A 15521-nucleotide genomic window follows, 5' to 3' on the forward strand; every position below is an offset into this window, starting at 1 on the left:
TGGAAAATAAGCCGGACATATCTAACCAAGAAGGAATATAGATGATAGGAAAGCACCATATGTCCCCTCAGATAAGGGGTGACGCACCGCCACACTCCGGAATCTACACACGACCCCTCCGCTCGGGGAACATGATAAATGGAAATGGTAGGAGAGCATTGTTTTATTATCCCATAATATCCGGATATTATTCCGTCAAAGTCCCAAGATCACCGACTCTGCATTATTCACGGAAATCTTAAAGGGAAGGTTTCATCACTAAAGGAGCTTTGGATTCCATCAAATGATTGCATTACATGTGTTATTTTTTTAACTTTTACATATCACAATCTTTATTTTCACATTGGCCATTGGAGCTTTTCAGGAAGATTTTTCAGCAGTCTCATTATCAGCAGAGGCAGGATTACTATAACACGTAGCATCTCTATATACAGATGATAACACAGGATTCACCATTCACAATAGAGGTCACAGCTCACCTCCTCCTCCTGTACAATGACTGATAATAACACCTCTATACACAGTAGATAATACAGGATCCACCATCACAATAGGTGATGTTACAGTTCACCTCCTCTCCCTGTACAGTGACTAATAACACTTCTATATATTGTAGTAACACAATATCCACTATTCACAATAGGTGATGTCACAGCTCACCTTCTCCTCCTGTACAATGACTAACAACACCTCTATATACAGTAGATAATAACAGGATCCATCATTCACAATAGGTGATGTCCCAGCTCACTTTCTCCTCCTCCTGTACAATGACAGAGAACACAGAATCCACCATTCAAAATAGGTGATATCACAGCTCACCTTCTCTCCCGCCTGTGCAATGACTAACAACACCTCTATATACAGTAGATAACACAGGACCCATCATTCACAATATGTGATGGCACAGCTCACCTCCTCCTCCACCATTCACAGGCGATGTCACAGCTCACCTCCTTCTCCTGTACAAAGACTGTTAACACCTCCTATATACAGTAGATTACAAGATCCACCATTAAAATGTGATGTCATAGCCAACCTCCTCCTCCTACTATACAATGATAGAGGTGGCACCTCTATATACCGTAGATGACACAGGATCCATTATTCACAATAGGTGATATCACAGCTCACCTTCTCCTGTAAAATGACCTATTGTAAATGGTGGATCCTGTGTTATGTACTGTATATAGAGGGGTTATCAGTCATTGCACAGGAGGAGGCGAGCTGTGACATCACCTATTGTAAATGGTGGATCCTGTATTATGTACTGTATATAGAGAGGTTATCAATCATTGTACAGGAGGAGGAGGTGAGCTGTGACGTCATGTATTGTGAATGGTGGATCCTGTGTTATCTACTGTATATAGAAGTGTTCTCAGTCATTGTACAGGAGGAGGTGATCTGTGACATCACATTGTAAATTGTGGATCCTGTGTTATCTACTGTATATAGAGGGATTATCAGTCATTGTACAGGGGGAGGTGAGCTGTGACATTATCATGAATGTTGGGTCCTAGTTCATTCATTTTTAATCCTGTCTGTGATGATAATGAGACTGCTGAAAAGTAACTTGTAGAAAAACAAGCAGTATGCCTGTAGTATAAGGTTCAGCTTCCACATGGATAATCGTGGACTAGAACTGGACAATTTACCCACGGTACCCGGAATGGCGCCGGGCTCTTGTGTAACTCCAGCACCATTTCCCCCCCCCATCAGTGTCAGCACGGCCTGGAGCCTCTGGAACATATGGGAGCAAAAAAATACTGCACAAGCAAATTATAACCAATGGCTTTGCCATAAATCAGGAATCTGACTACGCAGGGAGGTTTGTAGTCTGTAACCATGGAGACACATAGATCTGCATAGTAGCTGCAGACAAAAAATGGAATGATAGATTTTTTTCTTTCTATAGAAAACTTACTATTGAAGACTAACGCCAAACTGCTGTGTCGGGAGCGGAGGGCGAGGCGGCGGGGCTCTGATAACCGGCGGGGGTCTTCCTTTCTGTTGGACACGAAGCTTCTCATCATGTCTGTAATCAAAGTCAGTTTTTAGATTTTGTTTTCTTTTCAACTTGTGCAAAAAAAAAAACAAAAAAAAAAACAAACACTTTTTTTTTTTTTTCTTTCACCAAATTCCTAAGTTTTACATCCTTTGTACAGGGTCTCACCACCCATTAAAGTGGCACCACCAAAGCAGGAACCCCACCAAATGTGCTCCATTGTGGAAGTGGGTGTTTTTTTTGGGGAGGGGGTTTGCATAAAACCATCCGCTTTTTTTTAAAGGCAATGATCCGCCTTCTGACCCCTTAATGTGTATCAGGACGCCAAGCTTCTGCGAGAAGACAAGGCATCAAGCAATGCCGGAACGTTTGGGCAGTTTGGCCAAAATCACAGAAGTTCTCCACCTTTTGAGGGAGCCACTCGGACATTCCAGAAGAGTTTTCCCCCATGTCTATAGCACATCCACCCCTGTCCTTACAACTTTTTGGGTTATATCTGTTTGTGCCCAAGATGATAAGACTCTGCGTGAACACAAGGCATCAAGCAATACCGGAACGTTTGGTCAAGTTGGTCAAAATTCTAGAAGTTCTCCACTTTTTGCAGGAGCCACTCGGACGCCCCAGAAGACTTTTTTCCCCCCATGTCTATAGTACATCGGCCAAAGTCCATACAACTTTTTTGGGTAAATCTATTTGTGCCCAGAATGCCAAGGCTCTGCGTGAACACAAATGCCGGAACGTTTGGGCAGTTTGGCCAAAATTCCAAAACTTCTCCACTTTTTGCAGGAGTCACTTGGACATCCCAGAATGGTTTGCCCCATGTCTATAGTACACCTGCCCCTGTCCTTACAACTTTGTGGGGGTACATCTGTTGGTGCCAAGGATGCCAAGGCTCTGCATGAACACAAGGCATCAAGCAATTCTGGAACATTTCAGCAGTTTGGCCAAAATTCCAGAAGTTCACTTTTTGCAGGAGCCATTTGGGCGTCCCGGAAGAGTTTGCCCTCATGTCTATAGTACATGCACCCCTGTCTATACATCAGGCAATGCCGAACGTTTTCGGCAGATTGGTTGAAATTCTAGAAGTTCTCCACTTTTTCAAGGAGCCACTTGGACGTCCCGGAAGAGTTTGCCCCCAAGTCTATCATACATCCGCCCCATCCATACAGCTTTTTGGGGTATATCCATTTGTGCTCAGGATGCCAAGGCTCTGCGTGAACACAAGGCATCAAGCAATGCCGGAATGTTTGGGCAGATTGGCCAAAATTCCTAAAGTTCTCCACTTTTTTCAGGAGCCACTCAAACATCCCGGAAGAGTTGCCCCATGTCTATAGTACATCCAGCCTTTGTCCTTACAAGTCTGTGGGGTATATCAGTTTGTGCCCAGAATAAGGCATCAAGCAATACTGGAATGTTTGGCCAAAATTCCAAAAATTCTCCCCTTTTTGCAGGAGCCACTTGGACATCCTGGAACAGTTTGCCCCCCTGTCTATAGTACATCCGCCCCTGACCATATGGGTTTTGGGGTATATCAGTTTGCATCCAGGACGCCAAGGTTCTGTGAGAACACAAGGCATCAAGCAATGCCGGAACGTTTGGGTAGTTTAGCCAAAATTCCAAAAGTTCTCCACTTTTTTCAGGAGCCACTTGGACGTCCTGGAAGAGTTTGCCCCCATGTCTATCGTACATCCGCCCCGTCCATACAGCTTTTTGGGGTATATCCATTTGTGCTCAGGATGCCAAGGCTCTGCGTGAACACAAGGCATCAAGCAATGCCGGAATGTTTGGGCAGATTGGCAAAAATTCCAAAAGTTCTCTACTTTTTTCAGGAGCCACTTGGACATCTCGAAATAGTTTGTCCCATGTCTATAGTATATATGCCCCTGTCCATACAACTTTTTGGGGTATATCTTTTTGTGCCCAGGATGACAAGTCATCAAGCAATGCCGGAACGTTTGGGCAGTTTGGCCAAAATTTTAGAAGTTCTCCACTTTTTGAAGGAGCCACTTGGACGTCTTGGAAGAGTTTGCCCCTATCTCTATAGTACATCCGCCCCTGTCCTTAAAACTTTTTGTGGTATCAAATTTTTTCCCAAAATTTTCGAAGTAGGAAATCAATCGTTCTGTCGTGGCTCTGTGATTCCGACCCCCAGGAGCCCCCCGCCATGCACAATCTTACTGTAATACTTCTGGGGGGATGATCAGCCGGTTGAAGCGCAGGTGCTCTCGGAGGTCACTCAGGTGAGTCATGTACTGAATCTTCTTGCCAAACTTGTGACTGGAAAAAAAGAATGAAAAAAGTCACTTTCCGCGAAAATCTTATCGAGCTCCCGCCAGTGTCAAGCGAGGGTTGTCCTCGTGAAGGGTTAATGTTATCACCCCGAGCGGAGCAGGTTTCCAGCCATGATTAATCTATCGGCGGCCGGCGCAGGGGAGATTACCGCGGAGCTATATCTTGTAGCACCTATGGAGTTTGTCATTTTCGCTGAATAGAATTTGGGAAGAAAAAAAAGGAAAGGATGAAAAGGTCCAAGAAATGGAGGAACGGCCTGAGAATGCTCAACCCTCCGGCGGGGGGAGCGCGGGGACCGCCGGGGATCTTATCACACCCAGCGCGCGGCCAGAGAAAGAAACAATAATTACAGAGAAACATCCAGAGAAAACAACAAGAGGCGGGAATCAGACACCGCAACTGAAGAATGATTGTGTGCCGGGCAAGAAAATGTGCAAATCTGGCCGCACCAGGACACTAGTGATGAGCGAGCACTACCATGCTCAGGTGCTCTGTACTCGTAACTAGTGATAAGCGGGCACTACCATGCTCAGGTGCTCTGTACTCGTAACTAGTGATAAGCGGGCACTACCATGCTCGGGTGCTCAGTACTCGTAACTAGTGATGAGCGAGCACTACCATGCTCAGGTGCTCTGTACTCGTAACTAGTGATAAGCGGGCACTACCATGCTCAGGTGCTCTGTACTCGTAACTAGTGATAAGCGGGCACTACCATGCTCAGGTGCTCTGTACTCGTAACTAGTGATAAGCGGGCACTACCATGCTCGGGTGCTCAGTACTCGTAACTAGTGATGAGCGGGCACTACCATGCTCGGGTGCTCAGTACTTGTAACTAGTGATGAGCGGGCACTACCATGCTTGGGTGCTCAGTACCCGTAACTAGTGATGAGCGGGCACTACCATGCTTGGGGGCTCAGTACTCCGAACTAGTGATGAGCGGGCACTACCATGCTCGGGTGCTCACTCATCACTAGATACGAGTACCAAGCACCTGAGCATGGTAGTGCCCGCTCATCATTACAGGTCAATTCAAAACATTTTTCCTGCACATACTATTGATTTGGAATTTTTTAAGGGCAAATAGGAAAATAGAGGGCACCCACTTAGAGCGGAGCCGTTTTTGGAGCTCTCATAGAAGTCACGGGAGATCTGCGCATGCGCAGCCTTCTCTCCATTCCCAGCTGCTATATTACCACATGGACTGGAGAACACATGTTTTAGAGAGGCATTTATAATGGATGCGCTATAGGGGCAGAGTGAGACATTTTACCCCAGGGCGGCACATTTCCGCACCTGATCACCGGCTTGAAGATCTTCCACAGGACCTTGATGAAGTTGGTTGGATGCACCACGTACAGGGCCTTCAGGTTCTTCTTGTACCTGGAGGAAAAAAAAAGTCACGTTATGTCACCCAAGCTTCAGTGTGCAGCATAAATGTACCGCCACATGGTGTGAATGACACCGTATCCATCTGTATTCAGTGCGGCCTTATGATGAAATATAGTGCCTACAAGTAGTATTCAACCCCCTGCAGATTTAGCAGGTTTGATAAGATGCACATAAGTTAGAGCCTGCAAACTTCAAACAAGAGCAGGATTTATTAACAGATGCATAAATCTTACAAACCAACAAGTTATGTTGCTCAGTTAAATTTTAATAAATTTTCAACATAAAAGTGTGGGTCAATTATTATTCAACCCCTAGGTTTAATATTTTGTGGAATAACCCTTGTTTGCAATTACAGCTAATAATCGTCTTTTATAAGACCTGATCAGGCCGGCACAGGTCTCTGGAGTTATCTTGGCCCACTCCTCCATGCAGATCTTCTCCAAGTTATCTAGGTTCTTTGGGTGTCTCATGTGGACTTTAATCTTGAGCTCCTTCCACAAGTTTTCAATTGGGTTAAGGTCAGGAGACTGACTAGGCCACTGCAACACCTTGATTTTTTCCCTCTTGAACCAGGCCTTGGTTTTCTTGGCTGTGTGCTTTGGGTCGTTGTCTTGTTGGAAGATGAAATGACGACCCATCTTAAGATCCTTGATGGAGGAGCGGAGGTTCTTGGCCAAAATCTTACTTATGGTATTGACTGAAACCAATGTCCCCACTGCCATGAGATCTTCCCGGAGCTCCTTCCTTGTTGTCCTTGGGTTAGCCTTGACTCTTCGGACAAGCCTGGCCTCGGCACGGGAGGAAACTTTCAAAGGCTGTCCAGGCCGTGGAAGGCTAACAGTAGTTCCATAAGCCTTCCACTTCCGGATGATGCTCCCAACAGTGGAGACAGGTAGGCCCAACTCCTTGGAAAGGGTTTTGTACCCCTTGCCAGCCTTGTGACCCTCCACGATCTTGTCTCTGATGGCCTTGGAATGCTCCTTTGTCTTTCCCATGTTGACCAAGTATGAGTGCTGTTCACAAGTTTGGGGAGGGTCTTAATTAGTCAGAAAAGGCTGGAAAAAGAGATAATTAATCCAAACATGTGAAGCTCATTGTTCTTTGTGCCTGAAATACTTCTTAATACTTTAGGGGAACCAAACAGAATTCTTGTGGTTTGAGGGGTTGAATAATAAATGACCCTCTGAATAAACTTTTCTCAATTTAAAAAAATAAATAAAAAATAAATAACATTCTTTTTTGCTGCATTTCACACTTCCAGGCTGATCTACAGTCCAAATGTCACAATGCCAAGTTAATTCCGAATGTGTAAACCTGCTAAATCTGCAGGGGGTTGAATACTACTTGTAGGCACTGTATATACAGTGCAACAATTTAGTGTTTGTGTTTCTGTTTTGCAAAATAAAAAATAACTTTTTTTTTTTGTTGGAAGATGACACAGACAGGGCTCATAGATGTAAGCCCATTACTGCCCTAGACCACCAGGGACCCTCACAATAATCCCACTACTGCCCAGGATCATCAGGAATCCTAACAAACATTGTATTGTCCTAGACCACCCAGGATCCTGACAATAATCCGTTTACTGCACTAGACCACTAGGGATCCCGACAATAATCCCTTTACTGCCCTAGACCACCAGGATCCTGACAATAATCCCTTTACTGCACTAGACCACCAGGGATCCTGACAATAATCCTTTTACTTCCTTAGACCACCAAGGATCCTGAAATTAACCTCTCGGAATGCTGGATATATTGATTTTAACTGCATTCACTTAACCAGCAGGGATCCTGACTATAATCCCTTTACTGCACTAGACCACCAGGGATCCTGACAATAATCCCTTTACTGCACTAGACCACCAGGGATCCTGACAATAATCCCTTTACTGCACTAGACCACCAGGGATCCTGACAATAATCCCTTTACTGCACTAGACCACCAGGGATCCTGACAATAATTCCTTTACTGCACTAGACCACCAGGGATCCTGACAATCCCTTTACTGCACTAAACCACCTGGAGGTCCTCACAATAATCCCTTACAGTCCCAAACCACCAGGGATCCTGACAATAATCACTTTACACCCCTAGACCACCAGGGATCCTGATACTAATCCCTTTACTCCCCTATACCACCAGGGAACCTCACAAAAATCCCTTTACAGCTCTATGTTATCAGGGGTCTGACAATTTCTTTACTGCCCTAGACCACCAGAGATCCTGAAAATCTCTTTTATGCCCTAGACCACCAGGTATTTTCACAATAATCCTTTTACTTCCATAGACCCCCAGAGATCCTAAAATTAATATGGAATGCTGGATATATTGATTTTAATCTCTTTACTTAACCACCAGGGATCCTGGCAATAATCCCTTTACTGCCCTAGACCACCAGGGATCCTGAGAATAATCCCTTTACTGCCCTAGACCACCAGGGATCCTGGCAATAATCCTTTTACTTCCTTAGACCACCAAGGATCCTGAAATTAACCTTTTGGAATGCTGGATATATTGATTTTAACTGCATTCACTTAACCAGCAGGGATCCTGACTATAATCCCTTTACTGCACTAGACCAGGAATCCTGATAGTAATCCTTTTACATCCTTAGGGTACCGTCTCACTAAACGACGTACCAGCGATTCCGACCACGATATGACCTGGTCAGGATCACTGGTGCGTCGCTATATGGTCGCTGGTGAGCTGTCAATCAGGCAGATCTCACCAGCGACCAGCCCTCAGCCAGCAGCTACTCGTGGAAACGATGCTGCGCTTGGCAACCAAGGTAAATATCAGGTAACTAAGCAAAATGCTTTGCTTGGTTACCTGATAATTACCATGGTTACCAGCGCACACCGCTTAGCGCTGGCTCCCTGCACTCATAGCCAGGATACACATCGGGTTACTAAGCAAAGAGCTTTGTTTAGTTACCCGATGTGTACTTTGGTTATGTGTGCAGGGAGCCGGCACTGGCAGCCTGAGAGCGGCGTACGCTAGTAACCAAGGTAAATATCGGGTAACCAAGCAAAGCGCTTCGCTTGGTTACCCGATGTGTACCTTGGTTACCAGCGTCCGCAGCTTCCAGACGCCGGCTCCTGCTCCCTGCACGTTCAGATCATTGCTCCCTCGCTGTCACACACAGCGATGTGTGCTTCACAGCAGGAGAGCAACGTCCAAAAAATGAACCAGCACTGTGTGTAACGAGCAGCGATTTCACAGCAGGGGCCAGATCGCTGCTCAGTGTCACACACAGCGAGATCGCTAATGAGGTCACTGCTGCGTCACAAAAACCATCACTCAGCAGCGATCTCGCTATGTGAGAAGTACCCCTTAGACCACCAGGGATCCTGACATTAACCTATGGAATGCTGGATATATTGATTTTAACCATTTCACTTCACTTAACCACCAGGGATTCTGACATTAAACTACTACTACCCTTTCGCTAATCTAGACCACCAGGGATGTTACAATTAACTCCTTCACTGTCTAAATACACCAAGGATTCTTATATTGACCCTTTTACTGTCCTAGACCCCAGAGATCCTTACCAGAGAACATTAGATATATTAAGATTAACCCCTTCTCTTCCCCTAACCTCCATGAATTCTAAAATGAACCATTTTCACAGTCCTAGAAAGGCAAGGATTCTAAAAAGTAAACCCTTCACCGCCCTAGACCACCAGGGATACTGACATTAGCCCATTCAATGCCCAGGGATTTTCAAATAAACAGATTTCACTTCTCTAGATTAGGGGATTGGAGTATTAATTCCTTTACTACCCTAGGCCACCAGGGATCTGACACGAATCATCTAATAATTGGGATCTGGTGGAAGCACAGCTATAACAGGAAAACTGACCAGGTTACCAATAGCCCTATTTATTTGATACAAAAGCTTTGGGGGGACATTGTACATGATCGGACAGTAATAGAAAATGCTGATCTAGCAGAGGAAAGGCGGCCATCGCTGATACCCCTGCCGCAGGGCTGACACCTCCAGCTCCATTATTCTCCTCTCGCTTTGAAGACCTTACATCTGAGTTTTCTCTGTTTCACAGCATCACGAGGACTGTGACATTATTTGAGCCATTTTATCAAAAGGAGAGGCCAACGAAACTTTCATGGAAAATGCCGGGAGTAATGGAGTCCTATCCAAATAGGATGAAATGCATTGTCTGATGGGTCTGCTCCGTACACCTGACCGTGCCAAATACTGATCTGTATTCCCAGAATCAATCTCCTTCCCCCTCTGGCAGCTAATAATAACCTTCCTCATTCCTTGCCCTGTAGACTGCCCTAATATCAGTCTGGATGCTAAACTACAATGTAAAGAATAAGATAGAAACAGATGCAGAACTTCAACTGAAATACAGACTTAATCTCCTTCCCCCTCTGGCAGATAATAAAATGCCTCATTATATGCCCTGTAGACTGCAATGCAGTTTAACATTAAGACTGCTGTTAATGCAGGGCAATTAATGAGGAGGTTTATTATTAGCTGCCAGAGGGGAAAGTAGATTGATTCTGTATTGCATTTTGTGCTCTGTAACTAACTCCATCATATTGTTTGCACTGCAGTTTAGCATCCAAACTGCTGTTATTGCAAACAATAGGATAGTGTCTGATTCTGCATTGGTTTTGATGCTCTTTATCTATCGCCTTCCCCCTCTGGCAGCTAATAATACAATTTCTAATTACATGCCCTGTAGACTCCACTGCAATTTAGCATCCTGGCTGCTGTTATAGCAGTCTACAGGGTAAGTAATGAGGAAGTTTATTATTAGCTGCCAGAAGGCAAAGGAGAGTGATTCTGCATTGGATTTGATGTTCTGTATCTGACGCTGACGCAATCCTATTGTTTGCACCTCAGTTTAGCATCCAGACTGCTATTATTGCAAACAATAGAATGGTGTCAGATACAAAGCATCACATCCAATGCAGAATCAATCTCCTTCCCCCTTTGGCAGCTAATAATAAAATTACTCATTACTTGCCCTTTAGACTGCTATAACAGCAATCTGGATGCTAAGCTGCAGTGCAAGCAATAGGATAATAATACTTTTTATTTATAGATCGCCAACATATTCCGCAGCACTCTGCAATTCAAAATAGAGTCAGACACAGAGTATCAATTCCAATGCAGAAGCAATCTCCTTCTTCCTTTGGCAGCTAATAATAAACTTCCTCATTACTTGCACTGTAGACTGCTATAACAGCAATCTGGATGCTAAAATGTAGTGCAAGCAATAGGATAGAGTCAGATACAAAGTATCAACTCCATTGCAGAATCAATCTCCTTCCCCCTCTGGCAGTTAATAAAATGACTTATTACTTGCCCTTTAGACTGCTATAACAGCAATCTGGATGCTAAGCTACAGTGCAAGCAATAGAAGAATAATAACAACAACAACAACAACAATTTTTATTATATAGCACCAACATATTCTGCAGCACTCTACAATTCAAAATAAAGTCAGATACAGAGTATCAACTCCATTGCAGAATCAATCTCCTTCCCCCTCTGGCAGCTAATAATAAACTAAAGGGGGCTTTACACGCTGCGACATCGCTAATGCGGAGTCGTTGGGGTCACGGAATTTGTGACGCACACCCGGCCGCATTAGCGATGTTGCTGCGTGTGACACCGATGAGCGATTTTGCATCGTTGCAAAACTGTGCAAAATCGCTCATCGGTGACATGGGGGTCCATTCTTGATTATCGTTACTGCAGCAGTAACGATGTAGTTCGTCGCTCCTGCGGCAGCACACATCGCTATGTGTGACGCCGCAGGAACGAGGAAGCTCTCCTTACCTGCCTCCCGACCGCCATGAGGAAGGAAGGAGGTGGGTGGGATGTTACGTCCCGCTCAGCTCCGCCCCTCCACTGCTATTGGGCGGCCGCTCAGTGACGTCGCTGTGACGCCACACGGACCGCCCCCTTAGAAAGGGAGGCGGTTCACCGGTCACAGCGACGTCGCCGGGCAGGTAAGTATGTGTGACGGGTCTGGGCGATGTTGTGCGGCACGGGCAGCGATTTGCCTGTGTCGCGCAACAGATGGGGGCGGGTACCCACACTAGCGATATCGGGACAGATATCGCAGCGTGTAAAGTAGCCTTAACTCTTGCCCTGCAAACTGCCATAACAGCAATCTGGATGCTAAAATGCAGTGCAGGAAATAGGATAGCGTCAGTTACAGAGTATCAACTGCAATGTAGAGTCAATCTCCTTCCCCCTCTGGCAGCCGATAATAAATTATTACTTGCTCTGTATACTGTGCCCCCTTACAAACCATTTGACACTTACTTTCGGTCAAATGCCTTATAGGCGCTCTGTAACCAGCTCAGCGAAGGTTTATTGCGACTATTTAAACCGTAATGAAAGTAGACGACCGTGTAGTCGTTCTCCACATACTGGTCCAGCGTGTGCTTCAGGTATCTAAAAGGAATTAAATAACTGTGAAAAAGAGATACAAATTCTGAAAACTTTTCAGCCCGACCCATCATCCCACACAACAGTGAAGTGACCCAAAATATTACTTTTTGATAGAGCAGCATTATGTGCTCCAGAGCTGCGCTTCATTAAAGTGGTATTCTCATGTAAGACATTAGTATGTGCCAGAGCAGAGATGCCTGATCGGTGCTGGTCCAAGTGAGGGGGGGGGTGTCTTATCTTTCTCGAGAACAGATGACCCTTCTCAGAGAAGCTGCGCATGCGCAGCTCTATCCATACATTTCTATGGGAGATAGAAATATGGCGGCTTGAGGGTGATATATACAAGATATGTTTAATCCAATGCTGTACTACGGGGATGGGGACTATTGCAAAAATATATATATGTTCAATTTGCAGAAAAAAAAAAGGTCGATGCTGTGCAGAAACTTCACATGGTGCATTGCGTGCGCCGTGTGACAGCAGCCAGTCAATACAATATACAGTGACATTTTACTGACATGAAATCCATTAGGGGGTAGAGGATTTTACTTGGAGCCTCGAGCGAGAACCTGCACCATGGCAAGACTTTTCCAGGATTAATAGCAAAAATTCTGCCCATGACATTTTTGTAATGGAGCAGCAATATCAGATAATCCCCTGTAACTAATGGTCCTGGTGGGAGGGGGGGGGGGGGGCTCGTAAAATATATCCAAAAAAATGATCTATCCACATTGGAGCCTTAAAAGAGCCTTGGGGGAGAAAAAAAAAAAAACACAGCTCCACACCGGTCCATAGATTTATTGATGGTTTTGACTCTCAGTCCTATTCACTTCAATAGACCTAAGTTGCAATACCGGACATGACCTATGGACAGGGAGGGCGCTGTTTGTTTTTTTTCAAGAAAGCAACTTTTTTAATATTTTAATTTTCTAGATGTTGGACATCCCTCTGACTTACTCAAGGAGTCGGACGTGATCTATCTCGTGACACGGAGGGAGACGACAGCAGCTGAATGTGATCACTTTCCTCCCCGAGTTATCATCTCCTAGAAGACATAAAATAGGGTCAGAAAAAAAAACAAAACATAAAACAGCTGAGCAGAGGGGGTCTTGGAAGGTGACCCCCCACCCATCAAATAAGGATCAGTCATCAATATCAAACAATTAAGGTTATACCCAAATTCCACACAATATTATAAAAGACTAATATTATTATTACTTTTAGTTAATATTATTCTTAACATTAGTTTATTATTACTATTTTATTATTCATATTGTATTATAATTATTCATGATGAAATAATAATTTTATATTATTGCTATTTTATGTATATTAGTGTAATTAAAATATCAATAATCATACATTTCAATAATAATAATAATAATGATAAAATAGTAATAACACAATATTAATAACATAATATTAATAAAAATAATATTATTAATATATTAAAATAATAAAAAAAAAATAACAACAATAATAAGTAATAATAATATTGATACAATATAAAAAATATTAAAAAATTAAATATTAATAAATCAATAATAATAAATTAAAATAATAATAAAACAATAATATATAATAATACAATATTAATAATAAAAAAGTAACAATAATAAAATATAAAAACAATACAAATAAATATTAATAAAACAACAATAATAAAATAAATAATAATAAAAGCACAATTTAATCATAAAGCAATAATATTAAAAATCAGAATATAAATAATAATTAAATACAAATAGTATTAATCATAAATAAAATAATAAAATAATATGAATAAATAGCAATAATACTAATAAAAACAACAATAATAATAATCACAATATTAATAATAAAATTATAAAATTGTAATAATATTAATAAAACAACAATACAAATATAATAATTGTATCATCACTGGTGATCTAGATTAATATTGGGTTTCTATCAGCATCCTGGTGGTCTAGTGTGATGAAGGGGGTTTTTCTCAACCTTCCTGTTGGCCAAGGTTAGTACAGTCTCATGCATCCATAATTATAATAATAATATTTATTCATTTATATAGCGCTATTAATTCCACAGCGCTTTACATACATTGGCAACACTGTCCCCATTGGGGCTCACAATCTAAATTCTCAATCTGTATGTCTTTGGAGTGTGGGAGGAAACCTGAGAACCCGGAGGAAACCCACACAAACACAGGGAGAACATACAAACTCCTTGCAGATGTTGTCCTTGGTGGGATTTGAACCCAGGACCCCAACGCTGCAAGACTGCAGTGCTAACCACTGAGCCACCGTGCCGCTCAGACATGGTGGTATTGGGTTGATATCCGCACCCTGGTGGCCTGGTGTGATGAAGGCATTGTTATCAGCATTCCTGATGGCCTTTCTTAGTAGGATCTCATGCATCCCTGGTGGTCCTTGTCAGAAAAGGGCTAATTGTAATCCTTCCTGATGGTCTAGTGTGGGTATCTTATATTAAATTCCGGTATTTATGCCGCTAACCTCAATTACACGATACTTCAAAATAGTTAGAAAGTGACGAAAATTCTGAGTTTCTAAAGCAAGAATAGTGGCCAGGACTCACCTGCCACGTGGATGATGCCGTGGCGGGCGATGTCATAGTAGGGGTGACTTATACTGACATCATTAGCCTCGCGGGTCGGGGAGTCCACGGTGTCGCGGCTCAGCTCCGCCTGCTCCTCCTCATCTTTCTGAAGCTCTGCAAGAAAAAAAAAAAAAAAAAAAAAAGAAGAAGAAGGAGGAGGACCGGTCAGAAATATTGAGAAATCATCTGTTTTGCTGCCACCACTAGGGGGAGCTAATGACAATGCAATGTAAATGTGTAGACACTGAGCTCCCCCTAGTGGCAACATTAGAATAAGCAGCCCCATATACATTGATCATTACTTACCGATCTCCGCTAACTGCTCAAAGTCTATAGATGGCAGATTTTCCATGTTGAACTTTTAAGGACACCCCAAATTGGGCGAATTTATCCTGGGGGGGGGGGAAAGAAGACCAAATTTTACTTTTCAGCCATAAATACAGTCATAGCACAGCGCCACCTTGATGTATGGTGGTATCTGGTACTGCAGAAACTTCCCATTTCCCTCTATGGAGATAATTTATTGACCTGTCATACCTGGCTTTACCTGTGGGCTAAGGGGGCGCTGTTTCGCTGAGTCGCGGCCACGTCTTCACCTTTTATGCCCCGTTTATCACCGCTATTTACATTTCCAGCAAATAATGATCGGAAAATTATGCGGAAACAGCGAGCGGATAATCTATTTTCTGTTTAGCGCCGGCGGTGCGAAGCATTAATGAGCGGTCGCATCTCGCGCTGCTAAATTAACTCAAATAGAAGATTTCAGCTCCGGGGATTAAACGCTGTGAACCTGAGAGA

General features: G+C 43.3%; 1 protein-coding gene across 2 annotated transcripts in view; it reads right to left on the minus strand.

Moving 5' to 3' along the window:
* The window catches only part of ARHGAP8 (Rho GTPase activating protein 8), a 213396-nt gene that overhangs the window by 27922 nt on the left and 169953 nt on the right, over window positions 1–15521 (minus strand). The window contains exons 2-8 of one of the 2 annotated variants that reach the window (XM_075344211.1): window positions 15030–15115; window positions 14703–14837; window positions 13086–13173; window positions 12000–12131; window positions 5591–5677; window positions 4184–4282; window positions 1925–2035 (exon numbers count right to left, since the gene is read on the minus strand). In XM_075344211.1, the coding sequence (XP_075200326.1) occupies window positions 1925–2035; window positions 4184–4282; window positions 5591–5677; window positions 12000–12131; window positions 13086–13173; window positions 14703–14837; window positions 15030–15075 (698 nt within the window). In that variant the 5' untranslated portion in view covers window positions 15076–15115. The remainder of the gene's footprint in view (window positions 1–1924; window positions 2036–4183; window positions 4283–5590; window positions 5678–11999; window positions 12132–13085; window positions 13174–14702; window positions 14838–15029; window positions 15116–15521) is intronic. The other variant, XM_075344217.1, reaches the window with a different exon arrangement.

This window comes from Anomaloglossus baeobatrachus, chromosome 4 (genome assembly GCF_048569485.1).
Source record: "Anomaloglossus baeobatrachus isolate aAnoBae1 chromosome 4, aAnoBae1.hap1, whole genome shotgun sequence".
Classification (NCBI taxonomy): domain Eukaryota; kingdom Metazoa; phylum Chordata; class Amphibia; order Anura; family Aromobatidae; genus Anomaloglossus; species Anomaloglossus baeobatrachus.